This window comes from Topomyia yanbarensis, chromosome 1 (assembly GCF_030247195.1).
Source record: "Topomyia yanbarensis strain Yona2022 chromosome 1, ASM3024719v1, whole genome shotgun sequence".
Taxonomy (NCBI): Eukaryota; Metazoa; Arthropoda; class Insecta; order Diptera; family Culicidae; genus Topomyia; species Topomyia yanbarensis.
In genome coordinates, this window is record NC_080670.1 from 171,560,345 (window position 1) to 171,582,186 (window position 21,842).

Sequence of the window (21,842 nt, forward strand, 5' to 3'; positions counted from 1 at the left end):
TTAAAAACTAGGGCATTGAGGACGATTAAAACTCTCGGCTATTACAGTCAGTCGGATCCAATCGAACTCTATGTCGATGCATCTCCAGTAGGCTTGGGAGCCGTCTTAGTACAACATAACGCGGATCGAGTAGCACGAATCATTGCATGTGCTTCTAAATCGCTAACACCAACTGAGAAGAGATACCCTCAAACACACAAAGAAGCGCTGGCCGTTGTCTGGGGAGTAGAGCGCTTTTCAATGTATCTCCTTAGCCGATCATTTGTAATTAGAACGGACGCCGAAGCTAACCAATTCATTTTCAACAGTACTCATCGTTTAGGTAAACGAGCATTATCCCGAGCTGATGCTTGGGCACTCCGCTTGCAATTGTTTGACTTTACCATTGAAAGAGTACCCGGAAGCATGAACGTTGCGGATGCGTTGTCAAGGCTAATCAATCAGACACAGGAACCAGTTTCGGTTGAAGACGACGACCATCACTTTTTATATTCGCTCGACGTAGGGTATATGGATCTAACTTGGGGAGAAATCGAAAAAAGGACTGAAGAAGATGAAGAGTTACGTAAGGTACGCACAGCTCTGCAGCTCGACATTTGGCCAAAAGATTTGCAAAGGTATGAGTCCCAAAAAAAGAGTCTCCGATTCCTCGGATTTCTGCTTTTCAAGGATGATCGTGCTGTCTTGCCCAGGTCTCTACGACATACAGCATTGCAGTCGGCTCACGGTGGTCATATTGGTATAGTGGCCATGAAAAAGATAATGAGGCAGTTTTTCTGGTGGCCGGGTATGTCAACCGCTGTCGAAAACATGGTCAAGGAATGCGAAGTATGTGTGCAGTTATCCAGAAAAAATCCGCCTATACCCTTGTCATCCAGAGTTCTTCCAGAAGGTCCCTGGGAGATACTTCAAATCGATTTTTTGAAAGTGCCAGGGTTTGGATCAGGTGAATTTTTAGTAGTTGTGGACACATATTCCCGGTATTTAAACGTAGTTGAAATGAGGCAAACCGACGCCGATAGAACGAATGCAGCGCTTTGCTCAATTTTTCAGCAATGGGGATGTCCATTGACGATTCAAAGCGACAATGGACCTCCATTTCAAAGTATGAGTTTCACGAAATACTGGGAGGACAAAGGCGTCAAAGTGCGAAAAGCTATACCGCTGTGCCCTCAGACAAATGGTGCCATAGAGCGGCAAAATCAGGGCATTATTAAAGCTTTAGCAGCTTCAAAATTAGAGGGTTCGAATTGGCGTCATGCATTGGAACACTACGTACACCATCGTAATACGTTAGTTCCACATTCCAGGTTGGGTATTACTCCCTTTGAACTGATGGTAGGATGGAGGTATCGTGGAACTTTCACTAGCCTGTGGCATTCATCTAAAACAGAGCTTGATCGTCATGATGTTCGCGAACGTGATGATGATACCAAGCTGAAAAGCAAAAAGGATGCAGATGAATATCGAGGAGCTAAAGAATCGAACATTAAAATTGGAGATACGGTTCTTCTTGCCCAACAGAAACGATGTAAAACCGACGCAACTTTCTCCAATGAACGGTTCAGGATCATTGCAAAAGATGGTGCAAAAGTTGTCTTGATGAGCGCAAACGGAGTTCAATATTAGGCAATCCATTAGACGTTTGTTTGACAATTCAGCGGTGGGTTCTGTCAACAAGTCTACTCCTGCGAACAGAAAAACTCGTCCGACAAATAACTTTGTTAGTCCGATTCGTTTGATGTTGGATCGAGTCAACGATATTGTCGGACGTCGCACCCCTCGGAGTAACGTCAGAATAAGTAAACAAGAAATAATCAGCTGATCAGAAACGTCTCATGGATTGCCTAATTCGCGCAATGTGAATGACGTCAGAAAAGCACCAACTCTGCCGGTGGCGGCACCCCAAAATTCTACAACAGATTTAGAAACGAGTACACATAACACAGGGGGAATGGTAATACTTCCTGAAGTGGATTCGCCTAACGAAACATAATCTACAATAGGCCGTGACCTAGAAAAAAACATTGAAACGGGCACTAGATCTTTGCGACGACGAAATAACATTCAACGACCAGCTCGGTTTGATAATGACTTCGTCTACCGAGTTTTCAGCTAAAAACTGAAGCAATACCTGCAAGAGTACAGAAGGAGAATGATGTAGAGTACGGGATTAATAAATATATATAAAACAAAAACTTACATGCTTGAAATAAAGAACATGATAAAACCACTAACGTTGCAAATTATTCTAGTACGAACCGAAAATATAAACAAACAACACGTAACCAAGAAATAAGGTGAGACAACTCGATTCTCCGACCGCTGGTGTTGTGAATTTATGACGTAATAAATTGCTATTATTCATAATACAGTGATTTTAATGTTGCAATTACTAATACATTCGAACGTAACGTTTACCCACATCTGTTCAATAAGCATGTTGATATTGGTGTGAAAAGTAAAGCAAATGACGTTTGTTGCCCCACTAAAAAATATATATATTAATATATATATTTCTGATCAGGGTAAATGAAACGGTTTGCTCGGTTGAAGTCTTCGCTATCCAATTATGGTTGAAAAAAAGAAAAAGGGACAAACAACAAAACCGATTTGAAAAATGAGCGAGAGGAAAATATCTGATTTCCGGCAAAAAAGTAACAGATTGATTAGAGTGAGATGAAGCATGTTTGTATATGATGAATGAAAGAGAGCAAAGGCTAAGATCTAGGCATACACTTGGATGATTCGAGAGCAAAGGCATTCTGGTGACTATTCTCAAGGCGAACAGTTGTTTTTTTACAATCGCCCTAGACGAAAGGTTTTTTTTTGATATTATTTCGCGATGTCGGAATCGGACGATGGTTCTAAGTTCGAACACTACATGCACCTCATCAATCGTACGCATACGGAAACTGTGGATTGAAAACACCACTCAAATTTGACGATTGAATGAAATAAACGGGCGTAATAGATATTGATAGATCGGACGGAGGCAGTGGTGCCCCTGGTGGTAATATTCTGTACTCCAGAATAAAACGTAGAAGGTATTTATTTCGTTTTTGTGAAGTATAGGTTACACGTCCGAAATCTCTTCCGCAGCGACAACGCCCTGGGACTCGGTGAATAAAAGAGGCCTTGAGTGCCCGCTCCAAGACTCCCATACCAGAAGTCGGAGTTTTGGCGTATCCCCGTCTGGGACACGCATTTCAAGAGCTCATTTTTAGACCGCCGTTTCTTTTGGGTTAAAAAATGTTTGTGCAGTGAAACAGCAGATCAGATCGTTGTTTGCTTCAATGTTTTCTTCATCATCCGACCGAAGCTCACCGCACTCTATCAGGTCATTTTACCAGTGGTCTCCGATGCCTGAGATACCACTTGGGAGATTCGACACACTTCTGAAGTGCAAGTAGATACTGTATTTTATTGATGCAGTCAAATTATTTACACTCGTTATCTGCGGGTGAGTCGTTTTAGTGACCTGGCTTGTTCGCTCATCGAATTAGTACTACAGTCGTGATTCGCTGGTTGGACATTTTTTAACTGGACCGCTTTTTAGTTGGACCATTGTCCAACTAAAAAGCATCTGAATGTCAAAAACATATGTCAAATTTACTTTGACAATCAATCTGATAATTATTAGAGATGTAAATAGATGTAACTACACTACTAACATCTCCTTTGGAGAGTTTTTGACATCTGTCAGTCGGTCCAACTAACGAATTAAATTCGTTAGTTGGACAGAGGTGTGGCCCAACCATCGAATCACGACTGTAACAATGGCCTGGAAATTTATATGTTAAACGAATAATATCTAATCTATTAAAACATCTACCTTCGTATTTGTATCCATAGAGCCAGTGATTCCCATTTATTCTACTTTTTCTCCGAATAGCGTTAGAATAAGCTGCAGAGAAAATTTGCTTTGTTTTCTTTTCTGCTACGGATTATCGATTGCTAGGAAACGCATATCAATATTTTGCAAATCAAGGCAGTGTTGCACGAGAAATTTATTTTTCGTAATTTCCGAGGGGTCTCTCAATGTACTGGTAACTGCTGGTAAATCACTCGGACACTTTTTCTTGGGTATTTTTCATTAAGTTTCAGGTCGTGTCGTTGCCCCAACCGTTTTCAGTTCATACATTTTGACAACAGTTTGCTAGGGGGAAATCACTCTAAACTTGGTCTGAGTCCGACTTCGTCCGACCCCTACCAAAAAAGATTAAGCGGAATTAGAAAAGTTTAACCGAGATTAAAACAGACTTTGAAAACTATGTGGTCGAGCAGCAAAAGTTAACAAGATTAGCTAAAACTAGTTGGGATTATTTTGAGATCAAAAAAGTTCATTAATTTATTTTAGTCCAAAGTTTAGAGTGATTTCCCCCAACACAGAAAAAAATATCGGTACAGTCGTGATTCGCTGGTTGGGCCACAGCCTTGTCCAACTAACGAATTTGATTCGCTAGTTGGACTGACTGACATATGTCAAAAACTCTCCAAAGGAGATGTTGGAAGTGTAAATGCATCTGTTCAAATCTCTAAATATTGTCAGATTGATTGTCAAAGTAAATTTGACACGAGATTCTGACGTTCAGATGCTTTTTAGTTGGACAATGGTCCAACTAGCGGAGGTCCAATTAAAAAGCAGTCCATTTAAAAAGTGTCCAACCAGCGAATCACGACTGTAAAGGTAAGAGGGTTCCGTTCTTAGTCAACGCCTACTATTAGGTTGAAAGTAAAACTTTTAAATTAATCAATAATAATAATCAAAATAAAAGTTTTCGTTTTGAGCTAATGAAAAATAGTAATTCAAATAAAAGTTTTATTTTCAAACAAAGAGTATGCGTTGGTTGTTTTTTGCTAAGAGTGAAAAACTCTTATTTCTACCAACATTTTTTCCGTGTGTAGGTATTTGGAATAGGGATCTTTAATTTGGAAAAATTGTGCCAGTTTTTCATATGCATTGATAGCGGGTGTCCTTAAGAGTACACTCATATCATTCTTAAACCTTCATTATTCTTTTATGATTTTTAAATTTAAAAAAACCAAATTAAATTCAACCAGCAAACTGACAGTTGTCCTACTAAATGACGTGTCTGCAAATGTCTCGTTCGCCTCATTGTTAACCGGGACAGCACCCCACACAGCATGATCTGGTACTTTTTCAATCCGCTAGCAGCCTGCCATCCCAAGTTTCATCTGCAAACTATGGTAGATCTGATAAGGCAACCTATACACTGATAAAAATATAACAGTAACATCTATTAATTTTACACATAGATTTTTGCAATTAGCGGCTGCATATGCATACTATTTACTCGCACATAGATCTGATAAGAAAAATATCAATACATACTATTTTTGCATTGACATTTTATAACTTCGGCACATAAAACATGAGTCTATAGTGTCACGTACATATAATTTATGTGTAAACTTGTTGAATTCTACAGTTTGCACTTAAAATTTATGTTTTGCGCTTGATGAATATACTCTTTTTGCGCATATAATTGCTAAGTGCGGGTAACAAATGGATTGTACAGTCAGATTATTTTGAGTGTAGAGTCGTGCAAGTCGCATGGGTTTGGATGTGTTATTGTCCTAAAAGGAAACAAACTAAAAAATGTTTTTTCAATAGTTTCGGGCCAAAAAAATGAAAAAGGACTGAGATATTAACTCACGGTACTAATCAGCATCAGAATATGCCTTAACCCGCACACTCCTAAAGATCCCTATTAGAAACTGTTTCGTTTCAAACAAAAACAACATAAATTACCTACAAGTAGGTAATGCATTTTAAGTGTGCGCCTCGGAGTTCTGAACCGGCTCACATCTCAATATCCGGTGCGCTTCGTTTGTCTCTTTCTTTCATACCCGTGCATAGAAAAGGAAAAAAGAGAATATCTACAAAGAGAATAAAAAGAACACAATCGCCGCATATCGTTTTCATTCTCGTTTGTGTGTTCGTTGAAGCGGAACGTGTTGTTCGTGTTGTATTTTAAATAAATTGATTAGAAAAATTTAGTGCTAGGAAACATGGCGGCAGCCGAACGTGATTTGCCCTGCGAATTTTCCTGCGATACCGTTAGTTAACGGATCGCACTAAGGAAAAATTTCGCAGAGGCAATATCACGTTTCGAAAACATTTTGCTGTACGATCAGCGGAGTGAAAGTGTCCGGAATGACTCCGTAACGACGGGTTCGGGTGAGTAACTTTTAATTTTATCGATAGTTTAGGAGACTAACATATTAGCAGTTTGTTGGGAATGCCCGAGGGTCGTCAATCTCATAAAAATCAATTTAATCACTGTTCTACATATTTGAATAACCTACCTTTAATATTGAAGCGTTTTTGAAAAAAGCCGCCATATTGTTAAAGTGGAGTTCCGATTTTGTCAACCCAATGGAAACGTTTTCATAGCGGGTCTGGGCGAACACGAATAGAAATAAGTCGAGGCCTAAACATTTCTTGTAAAACCTGCTTCAATAAATTAACCCTCTCATGTAGAACTTCTAAAGCTATTGTTCCTTGACCTGATTTAAAGTACTAAACCGACAGATTAACGTATGATTAATAATAAACATAAAGCGTTAAAGTCGGAATGAAATTCTTCAGCGATGCACTTGCAAAATTCTACAATGCAGGGGAAATGTGTGTATAGAAGTCGGTTGAAGAAAAGGATTTTTATCTATGGAACCAAATTTCCATTCAGAATCTCAGCGTCATAGCATTTTCGTTTTTACGTGTTGCTGCACCAGCGTACTGTAAAAAGACTGATCACACGAGTAGCACTGTCAAAATTGAAAATTTCGAAGACGACAGTTTAGCCTAGCAAATTATGCAGAATGACACGCGACTGAGATTTTAATAGATCCTTCATTGTTTCTTAAACCCTATTCAGATTTTCCCCCGATGAGAACTACTTTGTAAGAAACGCATTTGTAACCAAATGCGTTTTCTTTTTTTCTGCTTGCTACACCGGTGTAGTGCAAAGAGACTAATTACATCCAAGTTTGAGTGTAGCACCGACTACACCGGTGTAGTGCACTATCAAAAACGAAAATGCCATGAGTTTTTCATCAATACACTTGGTATTGATCATATAATTGCCGATATCAGGCCATTTACTGGACTTGAAACGTAGCAGATTGGTGAATTCTGACAAAAAACTCACGCAATCAGGAGTAAACATCTTGAAGGTCTGGTTAAATCATATTGCTTCAAATTTATCATGAACACTTACCTATTTCTTTGTCCAAAATTTATATATTTGAGAGTTTTCTGCTTGGTATTGGATTAAACTTTTTTCTTCTAATTTCAGATTCAAATCGGACGCCTATTATGATGTTTTTACCGCTACTGGATTCAAATAAACAACATGTGCTTTTTTCAAGATAGTATCGATCATTTTATTATAAACACAATAGTTTGTTTTCACTATACAAAATAAAACAAGTCATTTCGCTGCAAAATTGTTCTTATACAGATTGGAAAGAAAACACCATTCAATAGTCTGAAAGATTTTCGGTCCTCGTCTTTAATACACCTAAGTGGGTTTCCTGCACCGCTTTCTAGAGTCTCCCTAATAACTATACAATTCACCCTGAACTGGTTCACCCACTTGTTGGCTGATTGTGCGGTTAAGAACCGAACTGCTGCTCGGTTCCGTCGATCTCCGCAAAATCGTACGCTCCGTGACCATCGAACTGCAGGTAGTAGTCGTGGTGTTTCCATAGCGATTTCCGGTGCGACACGGTGAACAGAGTGATGCCAACTTTTCGACAGTACTCGTACATGCTACCCTCTACGTCCATCGACACGGCCGAGGTGCATTCGTCCAAAATGGCGAACTGCGGATTGTGATAGAAAAGACGGGCCATCGCTATGCGTTGCTTTTCACCCCCGGACAGTACATCGATCCAGTCCTCGATGGCGTCCAGACCCTTCTCGCGCACTTGCAGGTAGGTCAGTTGTACCAACTCCAGATAGGCAAGCAGGTCAGCATCTGTCTTGCTACGTCGTTTCATTTCCTGATGCGTGTGCGGGTAGATAATCTGTAATAATTTAACAAAATACATAACTACGATTTTGAATGTTTGAAAACAGCAGTTTCCCACCTGATCTCTCAACGTTCCTAGCGTCATATACGGTCTTTGTGGTATGTAGAATAATTTTCCAGCCGGCGGCTTGGTTACCTTTCCACCCCATGTAGGCCACAGTTCCCCAAGAATACGGAATAAACTACTTTTGCCGCATCCGTTCGGACCGCACACCAACACATTCATGCCTGATTTCACCTCGAAGTTCAAATCCTTCACCAGCACATCGCCGTTAGGTGTCACTAGTGGCACGTGCTCGAACTTGATAATATTATCCTGGAACTTGAGTAGCCCCTTACCGACACCGATCTCAGCATCCGCCACGCTCGAATTACTAACCATAGTCCGTTCGTATCGACCCGCGTTCAAATCTTTCAGTACCACCGTCAGTTCGGTCATGCGAGCAGTGAAACCAGCCAGTCGGGACATTTCACGCCCGGCTAGAACTAGCCGCCCGATGGCTTCCGCTAGTTTGACCAGCATCCTTCCGAATGTGTAGTATTTCTGTCGAAAAGTTGGTCATTTATTTACGAATAATAGTTTAAAATTTTTTAAAAGCAAGCTCCAACTTACACTCAACCGTTCCCCAGCGTTGGGGCCAGTCAGTAGTGGATGGTTGGGTTCAAAGAACGGTAACGAGACGGCGTAGAATCCGACCACCGTTGCAATATCTGAAATATATTTAAATACACATAATATAATTTATTTATTATATACAAATATTAACTTACACTTGGCGACCAGGTTATCGACGATGCCCATGCCGACACGGAATTCCAGGAACTTTCTCAAATGAGCCATCAGCTTGTTGAAGCTGGCCAAAATTGTCAGTTTTTCCCGGTTGTTTCCCTTGTAGAAAGCGATCTGAAATAATCAAATATTGTTTTCGTGTCACAAGCATTTATGTAGAGTTATATAAAATTTTCTTTGGAATGAATCAGAAAAAAAAATCAAAGCATATTGTACAACATATATGAAAATAAATTCATACATGGAAAAGAGATGTATAGGGGAACCCGGGGCTATTAAGACAGTGGGGGTAATTCGGACCTCATCGATTTCTCAGAAAATAGCAAGACTTTCTGACTATCGTACATATTCGTGGAACCGCTATTCTGAAACATTATTTTGAGATCTGAAGTTGATTCTTTGTTCTTTGTGGAAAGGAGATACAACATGCTTCGTTGTTTTGCCATTCTCAAAACGAAAATCATTATAATGAAAAAACCGTGAGTAAAGCAACAAATAATAGTGAAAAAATAAAAGGTAAGTGTTTTGGAAAGCTTGAGGCTCCTATTTTATGGAATGATTTTTGTTTGGGTGAAAACACAGACCTTTTCGAGACGCTCACCACTTTTGTGCGAAATGAGCGTACGGGGCTATTCGGACCCCCTTTTCCGTCAACCACCGTTCAGCGGCTGCGCACACCATTGCACACGCCACGGCAAAGAAAATACATGGGCCGCCAATCGACAGCTGTGGACTTACCAGATTAAGTTTTTGTAAAGCAATTTTTTTTTTTGCTTCTTAAGGAGTGTCTCTTATAAATATTTCATAGGTAAAAAATAATTCCATTATAAAAAATAAAGAAAAATGCCGGTTTGAATTGCCCCGTAGGGAGGTCCGAATTACCCCTACATTGTAAAAGGATGGAAAAACGTAGAGGTTTCCAAATCGTCGCCTAGCGCTGCCATTGAGTGGTGCAAATTAACCTTTTGTGGCACCAAAATGTAGCTGAGGTTTCAAACTAACAATTAGGACCTTTTACCGGTAACTTTTTTCACATCTATCCACCTAAAAGGGCGATTTGCTTAAGTAGGTCCGAATAGCCCCGGGTTCCCCTATTGTAATAATCTTGATTACGGGCAGAATAACGCTTGTTGTTATTTTTTCAGTGTGCAATCGGGCTGTCTCAACAGCCTTTTTCTTCAACCTATGTGCATTAGCTGTACATCTACCGTCTCACCGTTGCACTTGATGGCATGTGCAGAGCTTTAAGACCACACCTATAAACGCGCACCCGGCTTCTCATGAGTGTTATGGCGGCTCCTTTCATGTTGCTCGGGGGTAAATTGCTCCTGGCATTTTGACATCAATCGTTTCATAGTAACGAAATCTCTGTCATCGAATACGTCATTTGCTTCAGAGCTATTCTGGCTTTTGTGAAAACTCCTGTAATTACCTGTGCAATTATGTGAAGCAGAACTGAGCAAAAGATCGAAACGAAACAATTTGCAAGCATAGCAATTAGCTCTTAATAGTCTAAACGGGTGTATGCTCAGAACATCATAATGAGATTATTTAGTCTCTCCTATCACCGCGAGTCCATGCAAGTGTTGAATTTATTTGGACTAGCCGCCTGAACGTTCCTTGATTCGAGTTGCTTTAGAGATTTGTCATGGTGACGCTTCCTCGACCAACTGGACTGACACGCTCCAGTCTGGGAAGATTAATACCGCATGCCTACGCATAGGCAAATCATACCTGTAGATATCGCCTGTTCGAGACGGAGATTGACCGCGGCTCTTGCCAATTTATCTATTCTGCTTTCGCACGCTTGTCCGTATTCTCTCGCTAGGTAAAGGTCCTACGCGTTAACGTCAACGTCTTTCCCGCTCCGATTACCACATTTGGACTGCTCAGCTGTTCCGACGGTGTTTCTTCACACCTGATTTGATCTTTCGCCTTCACTAAATGCCGTGAGTATCAGCTCCCTGCAATCTGTTTCCAGTCCGCAGGGTACGATTTCACTCGAATCGTGGGCACGCGCGGTTACTCTTACTTGTCGGTTTCCTACACCGCGAAAACGGCTGGCGCGTTTGTCTCCCTGTAGCGGCTTGCTTCTGAAACTAGCTTTCGTTGTGTGTGGAAAGTACAGGGAACATCGCTGGCAGGAAGTTCGGGTTCGGTGTATAGTTGAACGACTATAGTCCGAACGCTCCAGCCCAGATCCCCTACGCTGAACGAGACTGCTCTTGTGCGCATGTTGTACTGTGTCTCGATTTTGCGTGCGAGTTTCCGATTCGTCGCGACATGAATTCCCGGATGCGCTGCAGCTTCGACAAACGCAGACCTTACGCTAGCTTTAGCTCCTGTGGCGTGTTGATATCCTGTTATTTGTAGAGCACTGCGTTGTTTACAATCGAGCACTCATATGCTGTGGTCATATGATCGGTTTTGTGTCTCGCGAGATGTGACCAGAATGCCAACGACATAAACTGCTTACCGTAGTCCGTGAGAATCATCCTTGGTCGTGCAAATTGAAGACATACTTCCTTTTCAACGAAGTTAACCGTAGCCTCTGTGTATGCACTGCGCATGGGTTGTGCAATAATGTACTTGGACATCCAGTCGACTACTACCAAGATAACGATACTGTGAATGGGTCGACAAAGTGATGCGAAATCAGCTCCCACAGTATCCTGGTAGGTATCCCCATGTCCGGTATCATTTGATGATTCGGAGCTTTGCACACCTAGCAACCGTGCACGTAGCGGCCTATGTCGTTCCGCCCATTTTCGGCCAGTAGAAGCATGTTTGAATTTTATGCAACGTTTTCTGGAATCCAAGATGTGCTCCTGGGCGTGAAACTTGCCTATCACTCCTCCTCGTTCATCCCTCGGCACCACTTTTTTCAACCTGTTGCAGCTCTGAATCGGAAAAATTTAAACAGTTCCTTGACGACGATTCGAAACCTTGTTTGATTACTTCTCTACGCATGCTGCTAGTCGGTTGTAGCAGCTGTCGTCGTTGATGCGGATGGAGCCGTCCGTTCCCTTGCCGTATTTAATTTCAAAGTCGAACGAATTAAATCGCAGTATCCACCTGCATATTAGCGCCGTCGGATTCTTTATTGGCCTCAGATATGATAACGCCGCATGGTCACAAAATAAAGTGAACCTAACACTCGTACCCGCGGAACTTCTCAGTCACTCGTATCACCGCTAAACATTCCCGTTCCGCTCGGAAGTCGACAATTTTTGAGTAAAGAACGCTATTCGATGTTCCACTCTATCCGCTTCCTGGGTTAAGACGGCACCGATTGCGACGTAGCGGGTATCACAAGCTATGTAGAAAGGTTTGCATAACTGAAACATGATGAATGCAACCTCCGTAACCGATGCCTACCGAAATTAACACATTGCATTTGTTGACTCGAGCAATGGTACAGTTATCCTGGCGAAATCTTCGATGAATCTCCTGTACCCATTGCACAACTCCGGAAAACTTTGCAAGTCTTTCCTGTTCTGTAGCGATGAAAAGTTCACCATGCAGCTGATCTTCCTCCATCCGTCTTCTTTCAGCACGTATTTCAGCTCCTGGCGGCAAAAATTTACTCGTCCGAAGATATTGTGAAGTTCGCTTGTCGTAACCGCTCGGTTACCTTTCGCAGCGTTGCCAGATGCTCCTCGAAGCTCTTCGAGCAAATGATAATATTATCGATATAGTGTATTCCGTGAAGAATTCACTTGAGGTTCCAGATCTGCGAAGAGATGCGTCATCAAACGGGCTAGCGCTTGCCTTGCGATACACAAACCGAACGGCACGACCTTAAACTGGAAATAGCTTCGACCGGGGACCGTGAACGCTGTCGTTGGGCGTGAGGTTTTCTTGAAAGGCATTTACCAAAAGGCGTCCTTTAAATCGATCGAATTTATGTAGCGGCACCGGTTGCTGATGATCTAAGTGATTTGCGGTATCGGGTGTTCTTAAATACTTGGAAGAAAAAGGACTTTACAACCACCGTAGTCAACGTATGAACTAAGAATGTGTATTTCTGTAGAATCATTGTAGCCATGGCCTACTAAATATCGTGTTGCTTCCTCTTTCTTTGCTTCAACACTCTTCTTCAAGCACGATCTATTGCGGGCCAATTTTTCTTCTTAGAAGATCCAACTTAATGCTTATTAAAGGTTTGGATAACGCATCAGTCAACATGAATTGAGTGGGAGAGTATTGTACACTTAGAATACCTGAGCTGATTAAATCTTGAACAAGATTGAACCGTGATAGCCATAGAAACCTCTTGGTTGCTTCTGCCAGTGCGACAAACTCCGCTTCAGTCGATGAGAGAGTCACACACGATTGTTATTTCGAAGAAGTTATTTCAGCAAGTCGGTCCAATACTTAGCTTGAATAAAAATGCAGCATTCGATTTTCTATCCGAATAATAACCCGCCCAGCCGGTGTTAGCATATTCTAGGACCTGGTCCTCAGAGGCACAGCCTAAGCTGCAGATATCGTAGCGCTCGTTTCGCTTCAGTCTCGTCAGTCCCCATCGGCTTGCTGACCTTTCGGCCAAGTATTTATACGATGATCGCTATGTCTGATCTCATTCATACCGCTGCTTACAGCACAGCACCGATAAGATTTTGGCACTTTTCACTTTCCGGCATGATATCCTCCCCTTTTTGTGGTGTGCTGGGATAACCGCGGGGTCCATTGCCATTGGTGATGACTTTGCTTTCTACAAATCGAACCGAGCTTTTGAATATAATTCTCTTGCGACAGGAAAAATAATCCCTCCGCAGACCGTTCAAGTTCGATGCCTAGGTAGTCTTTAACATCTCCAAGACAACAAATTTGAAGCTTCTGTTCAAGAAAATCACGACATCCTTTGTTTGACTATCAGCATGACGTCTACTTACAATAATATAAACGATGGTTTGCCATCATTGTTCCTTATCAAAAGACAACTATCATTTTCTGCAAGACTGAACAAGATATCAGTGATTGTCTCGTATCAGAGATCAGCTTGATTGAGACTGTGCAAACTCCTCTTCAATCTGCATGCTCCAGCGGATCTCAACATTTTCCGTACCACGGACCCCTTCAACATCGCCCTAGGTTGTTACGCATGTTACTAAAAAAAATCTTAAAAATCCAGTACACTGCCGTTATAAGCATATTTGTCCCATGTTCTATGAGATTCCCTATATACATGGGACAATTATGCGTAGAACGGCAGTACACACCTGAAAATAAATTATTCATCGCGGACCGCCAGCCACTACTTCGCGGTCCCCCTTGGGGTCCACGGACCCCAGTTTGAGAATCGCTGGCATCTGGAGGGATTGTCGCAAAAAATGTAAGTTCCGTTGACTCGGTACGGTCAGAAGTGCTCGAAACGTGATATGTTTAGTCACTGGTGCGTATATTTCGCATTGCTAGTACCATACTTCTAAGGCCTTGAGCCACCAGACGCGCATTATACATTGAGATGTTTCCATGCTAATCGAGTTTCTTCTTAGAAAATCACCGGCGGCCCGCAGGTTTAAAATTTAGTGATATCCCGGTGAATTCCTCATCCATTGTGCGCTTCCAATGAACACGTTCAGAACCAGCCAGCGCCTCTTCGACAGTCCGTGGTTCGTATGTTTCTTGATTAACTATCTTTATCTTGATTGAATATTTTAGCGGTTTTAAAACTCGAATCAAGGTCACAGATGGTTTAATCGTTGCATTGTGGGGACATTCATTGTTGTTCTCCTCAATGAGAATTTCGTCAATAGGATCTTCATTTGTTTCAGTGTATGATTCTTCCTCAATCTGTGCTGGCTCACCGAGAACGTCCCTAGCAACGAAAAGGCAAAATGCTATTTTGTGGTTTATCCAATGCATAAGAATCATCTTCGATACTTCCATTAATATCTAGGTTACCCTGATTACTTTTTTTGTTCTGCTGTTTACAATACGATCAGGTAAATACCCACCAAGCTTCGTACGGTGTGACCTGTTTTAAAGGTAATTTCCTGTACTAATTGTTTCATCGCAATACCTTTTTGGCAATCGCACGCATCTCGGCATCTCGTCCAAGGATTTTTTTTTCGTTTTGCGACGCCGTTCTGTTGTGGTCTATATGGTGTAGTGAATTGCCGATGGATGTCTTCCTTACTACAAAAGTCTGAAAGTGTTTTATTTTTTAAACTCACCGACGTTATCCGATCGAATGATTTTCGGTGGTCTACCAAACGTTGTCTTGATCTCGGCCACGTAGTCCTTCAACCTCTGCTCTACTTCCGCTTTCTTTCGCAGGTAATAAACAGTGCTGTATCGCGAAAAATCGTCAATTACGTCACCTGCTGTAACATGCTTCATTGGGCCACAAATATCAGCGTGGACCAAATCCAGGGTTGGGTACATTTCTTCTTTGTGTTTCGGGAATAGAAGTCTTGCAAATTTGCCTTCTTGGTAGCATTTACATCCTACTCGTATACTGCCGTTATAAGCTTAATTGTCCCATGTTCTATGGGATTCCCTATATACATGGGACAATTATGCGTAGAACGGCAGTATACCGCAGTCTTCAATGTTCATCCCGGTAACAAGTTCTTCTTTGAGGAGCTTTTGCATGGCACCATTGTCACGATGACCCATTATTCTATGTCACTGGTGTTGACCTTTCTCTGTGGCTTCTGCGACATTAAAGCATGAGCGTTCTTCAACACAAATAATGTTCCGGAAACGATTGCAACTTGTTGGTCCTTCATCATTCTGCACTAGAGTGCCCAGAAAAATAACGAATTTTTGAAAACTCAATCGGCCCACCCCTGAGTCGATTCCTAGTCCCACCAGGAGTACCTGCTCCTAATTTGAAGCAAATCGGACAAGTCTAGCTACCGGACCAACGTGCCTGAAGTTTGTATGGGATTTTTCGACAATTTACATGGAGAAAACCCACTAACTCGCATTTTCGCCGCTAGGTGGCACTATATGCATCGTAATATCACTGTAAATCAAAATAAGAAAAATAATTTAATTGCCTACAACTTTGTCGAAGACTGTTAGTCAATCCGGCTTTGGTAAAAGAAGTTATTAAACTTTTAACTAAGTAATGTCTGAGTCAGTTTTGCATGGGACCTAGCAGCGCATAGTTGTGGATCGGTACTCGACTACCACCAACTATACATTTTTGTGAGATAATGGTTACATTTAGCTGAATAGTATTTTCACAAGAATTGTAGTACATAATACGAGTTATGTTTTGGTTAGAAAATTTTAGTTCCACCTGTAACCGCATAGAGGGCGCCAACACTAACTTTTCATAGGAGTGAGATAGAATATCGAGATGTTCGGAAGAATTATTTAAAAATGCTTGCTCTACAACTTTGTGGAAGACACCTAATCTCTATCTCTTTCCGTTAAAAAGTTAGTGTTGGCGCCCTCTATGCGGTAAAATGTGGAACTAAAATTTTCTAACCAAAACATGACTCGTATTAAGGGGCCGTTCATAAACCACGTAGACTCATAGGGGGGACGGGGGGGTCTAGCAAAAGTCTACGTTTGTCTACGAGGGGAGAGGGGGGCTCTTTGAAAAAGTCTACGCAGACTCTTATTTTTTTTGTTATTCTCGTATTACTAATTATAAATGGGATTTAATGAGAGTTGTATTTAAAATACCGGTCTATTCAGCTAGGTGTATTTATGCAGGCACTTCAAAGCTAGTACACTATTGAGGTAACTACTCGTTAACCGACCACTCAACCCAGAAACCACGATTTTGTTTGGGCAATCTCACACATTGTTGTTTCTTGCGTATATTTTGATATAGTTTTGATCTAGGAATAATACAAAATGACAGTTCTAAAGATGTTTGACCAAAATTCCTCTCGACGGAAGATTTTGACTTTGAAATCATCTGAGACACTACTAGTTAGCAGACATGCATGGACCATTAAATGCATGAACCATAAAAAGTTAAAAAATGGTCAAAGTTAAGCAATAAAACCACCATTGTAACAACAAAACACCCGATTTTTATTAATAGGTGGATTAATTTTTTTTATTTGTTGATTTCGGTGGTTAAAGCAGTAGTGTAGTGAAACTTCTACAACAAAGTGTTGACTCGAGTTAATCAATTTCTCTTGCAATCATTTACACTGATTTCAAAATATTTAAACACCCGTTAAATTTTATGTCTTGACCCTACGCAACTCCGTGCAAACCGGTTCTACTATATTTATCTTCGAAAATATTCGGAGTTAAGCTTTGATACTTTGCGATAATACTCTCAGGTGATATGGCTATTAATTACATAAGAAAAATAAATATTTTTGGGAAGATTTAAATATTTGTTCACGAAAAGTGAAGTTTGTGAGCATAGTTGGTGTATTATTTTAGTCTAGATAATAGTACACATCGACAGAATTATTTTGTAATTGTTTCCTTTAATTTAACAATTTTGAATGCACCAGTAAGGCTCAAAAAGTGTTTAGCAATTCTGCATTGTTGCTGTAGGTTACACTTCGGCCAATACTTGAACTAGTTATAGCAATAAATCTTTTTACATATACTTGAGTGACTAACCTTGAAAAGAAGTATTCCGCTACACAAACGTTGACAAGCACCTTGATTTGTTATTAATTGATTTGATCAGTCATAGATAAAAAACCAATGTGAAAAACCTTTCTTTAATATTTAAAAAGTTTGAAATAAATCGGAACGTTAATTTTTAACTGAACATTATGTGCTTCTTGCTAATTCTACATTTCCCGCGAATAAAAAAAAATAAAAGTCTACGTAGACCTGACCTAAATCTAACCATTACTTCACAAAAATGTTTTGTTCGTGCCAGTGTTTCAAAAATCACTCCAATCAGCATGCGTTGAAAAAACCATAGTTTGACAAATCATTAAAATCCACAATTTCATCACTCATGGTTTTTTTGGCTCCTGAAGAGTGAAAACAGGTTACTAGATTATAATGGCAGCATACAGTTTTCAAATTTTCATTTTATCAAACACAAAAGCAAAACAGATCCTTGGTACAGTTCATGGCGAAAGCTTCTTGTCGATATATCTCGGTCAGGTCAGCGTTCAATGGTTAGCGTACTAGGCTAGGCTTAGTACATTACAGTAATAAATAGTACACCTGTTCTGCATCCTTCCACTATGCATTTGAACTTTTGTATTTCATCACTTCAGCAGAAACATTTTGACACCGGATTTGAGATATGTTTGCCCGTGATTATTGTTATAATGGTATATTTGATAATGAAAATCAAATTGAAAACAAATGACTTGCTTCAATACAGGGTGCGTCATCTGGATGTATCCTATTTCAGCATTGAATAACTCCGCCATTTTCATCCGATTTTGACAGATAAACACAATTCTGAAACATCATTTAGTTTCATTTCAGCTATAAGTCGATTTACACCAAAAGAATCGTAGCGCTTTATATTGAAAACGATCTTTCAATAGTGAAAACTGTGCGTGCTTATCGTAAAAAACATGGCAGGCTCACTTTACCCTTTCCAGCGGAGTACATAAACAAAATTATCGCATTTGGGGGACACAGAACCCACACGTTATACATCAAACACCACTGCACGACCAGAAAGTATCTGTTTGGGCCGGAGTGTGCTCCAAAACAATCATCGGTCCTTATTTTTTCAAAAGGGAGAGACCATCGACAACGCACGCCACCGTTGGATTTTGGCGCACTTTGTCTGTCCACAAATGGTCTGAAAAATTTCTAATTTTAACAAGATGAGGTATCTTGCCACACCGCAATCAAGTTCTTGCAGAGCAAATTCCCAGGACGCGTTGTCTTAATAAATGGTGCTTTGGAATGGCCTCCTCGTACTCCGGATTTAACGGTGCAAGACTTTTTTTCTGTGAAATTAATTGAAAAGTAAAGTGTATTCTAGCAAACCTAATACCATGTTCACACTACAGAGTTAAAACATGTTATAATAATTAGCAACAAGAAAAATGTCATCAAGATAGCGTTAAAACACGTTTTAACTCGTAGTGTGAACGTAGTATAAGTACCTTGACGAACTCATAGCTAATTTACGAGATGAAATTTCTGCGATTAGGCCCGTCATGCAAAATGCCCGCAATAGAGCTCCTTTTTGAGTATCAAATGGTGGTGGTCATTTAATCGACGTTGTATTCTAAACCTGGTTTATGATAAATGGCATGAAATATCCTTAAAAAACTTGTTTACTTGTGAAAACGGCTAAAAATGGCGGAGTTTTTCAATGTTGAAAAGGGATACATCCAGCTGGCGCACCCTGTACCTTCTGCTGGGATAATTGAGAAATAAAACATACAAATTTTCAAGACCTGTTAGCAAAGTTTGAATTTGAATTAGGTCTATAAGCGGCGACAGAACAAGAATCACAAGCCGGAGTGGACAGGAGGAGCCGAAACCAGGAGTGAAAACCTAAGAGTCAAAACCCACTTGGATTGCTTTGATTTTTTTACTCACTCCCAGAAATGTGCATAACAATAATTGGCTTCCACCGCTCCTTTGGAAACAGGCTCCTTGGTGTGAAATGCGTGGTTCATTTGAAACACTGGTTCATGCGAATCAAGTACTGATCCACAATCATGCACTGCTAGGCCCCATGCAAAACTGACTCAGACATCACTTCGTTAAAAGTTTAATAACTTCTTTTACCAAAGCCGGATTGACCAGTAGTCTTCAACAAATTTGTAGGCAATTAAATTGTCTTTCTTATTTTCACTTACAGTGATAATACGATGCATATAGTACCACCTAGCGGCAAAAATGCGAGTTGGTGGGTATTCTCCATGTAAATTGTCGAAAAATTCCATACAAACTTCAGGCACGTTGGTCCGGTAGCTAGACTTGTCCGATTTGCTTCAAATTTGGTACAAGTACTCCTGGTGGAACTAGGAATCGACTCAAGCATGGGCCGATAGGGGTCATTTTTTCCTGTCACTCTATTCTGCACAGCCCGCCGAATCAAAGACTTTTTCGACACTAGCGTTTGCACTGAGATCAAGTTTGTTTCAAGATCCGGCACGTAAAGCGCACCTGAAAGTGTAATAGTGCGTTTTTACCTTCCAAAACGCAACAGCATACGCAGCAGGTTTCTTTCCCCAAGGCGGTTGTCAACTTTTCATCAGCGAGAGTGATATGTTCGGTGAAGGCTTCATTCAGTTCTAGAAAGAAATTCTTTTCTGCGCACATGTGTGATGTCGTCCCGGAATCAACAATCCAGTTTGCCACTTTGTTCGCTTCCGTTACTATGAAATCGCATTCGTTATTCGAACCTTTACGAATCGCTTTCGCCTTAGATACAATTTTCTGGCTTTTTTGTTCAGTTCTATTTTCACCTTCTCTGTCGTTTGCTAGTTTCCGGCACTCCCTTTGTTTGTGACCTGACTTCTGGCAGTGATAATATACAATTATTTTGTTACTAGAGCCAGCTTTCAGAACAGATTCCGGATTGAAGTTGCCTTGTTTCATCCCTTCGTTGATTAACTTGGTTTTTACACGTTCGAGTGTTAGTTTGTAGTGAGCTGCTACTATACGCATAATTGTCTCATGTTCTATGTGATTCCCAATATACATGGGACAATTATGCGTAGAACAGCAGTGAGTGTATTGAACGATTTCGGTAAGCTGCTTAATACCAGTGCTAACTGCAGTTTCTCGTCCAGTTCAAACCCTGCCACAGAGAGACGCTCGAAGACATCCTCAATATCATGTAGATATCTCTCCATGTCCTCGCCTTCACTGTACTGCCGCTATACGCATAATTGTTCCATGTGTAATAGGGAATCCCATAGCACTTGGACAGTTATGCTTATAGCTGCAGTGTACCTCTTCACCAGGGTGGCCAGATAGAATTCCTTAATATCGGTAGGGTCATTAAAAGTTTATCGGTAGTTATCGGTAGGCCGGGTTGTTGTCCCAAAAACGTAGTATTGACATAGAATTGTAAAATACTGACCACACAGATCTCTGACCAAATTCAACCCAAAAAATGAATGTTGAGTAGGATGTGTCCAAAATCAATAAAAATCGGTAGTTTTCTGTAGGAATAACAAAATATCGATAGTTTTGCCTTGGTCGTCTGGGAATCGGTTGGGAAGATCAAAATCGGTAGGACTACCGATAAATCGGTAGGTCTGGCCACCCTGCTCTTCACTATCAGGTTTCGTACATGCTTATCCTCAGATACTCATTGCAACTAAAACGCTTTTACTCAAAAATGAGTAAAATTTGATAGTTCAATATGATGTCTGATCGAAGTAGGTCATCTCCATCCGACATCGGTTCCGACTACTCTCACCTACTTTTACTGATTTTTGACAAGAGACGGTTTTTGTCAGAAACGCGTCAAATCTAGAGCACTCTAGTTAGAGTGTGGCCAAGAGGCCATTACGTATCCAAACGAACATGGAATTTGACGTATACACAATAGGAATACGTCAAATTTCATGTTCGTTTGGATACGTCATGGCCTCTCGGCCACACTCTAACTAGAGTGCTCTAGTCAAATCTACTCACTTGTGAAATAACCGTAACTTGTCAAAAATAAGTAAAAGTAGGTGAGGCTATTCGGAATGATGTAGTACCGATGTCGGATGGAGATGACCTACTTCGATCAGACATCATATTGAACTTTCAAAAAAAAATTTACTTATTTTTGAGCAAAAGCGTTTTAGTTGCAATGAGTAGCTGAGGATAAGCGTGTAGGTGGACACTTTGGATGTTAAGGTTGGCTTCTCAAAATGGTCCTTTAGTTTGTCCCACGCTTCACGAGCTATTTTCGTGTGCTTAATGAGACCGTGCTGATTAACTTCCATTAAAAGCTCGATCGTGGCCCGAGCCCGCTGCTCGCCAGATTACCAGATTTCAATTGCCTGGACCTTGTTCCATTGTCGCACGATCAGCTGACATCGCCTTCGTCACAAAATTCAAGAGATCTTCCCGAATCAAAATAAGTTCCGTGCTGCATCTCCCGGTTGACACCATGC

General features: G+C 40.8%; 1 protein-coding gene and 1 long non-coding RNA gene across 2 annotated transcripts in view; one reads left to right on the forward strand and one right to left on the reverse strand.

Annotated features, from left to right (window-relative positions):
- Positions 1-5,888: 5,888 nt before the first annotated feature.
- On the forward strand, positions 5,889-7,473 carry LOC131681290 (uncharacterized). Its single transcript, XR_009303889.1, has 2 exons — positions 5,889-6,205; positions 7,323-7,473. It is a non-coding gene; the product is annotated as an uncharacterized LOC131681290 (long non-coding RNA).
- Positions 7,474-7,540: 67 nt separating this feature from the next.
- Positions 7,541-21,842, reverse strand: part of LOC131681175 (ATP-binding cassette sub-family D member 3) — a 29,446-nt gene continuing 15,144 nt past the window's right edge. The window contains exons 7-10 of the mRNA XM_058961888.1: positions 8,832-8,964; positions 8,674-8,771; positions 8,119-8,604; positions 7,541-8,055 (exon numbers count right to left, since the gene is read on the reverse strand). Coding sequence (XP_058817871.1) covers positions 7,642-8,055; positions 8,119-8,604; positions 8,674-8,771; positions 8,832-8,964 — 1,131 coding nt within the window. The 3' untranslated portion in view covers positions 7,541-7,641. The remainder of the gene's footprint in view (positions 8,056-8,118; positions 8,605-8,673; positions 8,772-8,831; positions 8,965-21,842) is intronic.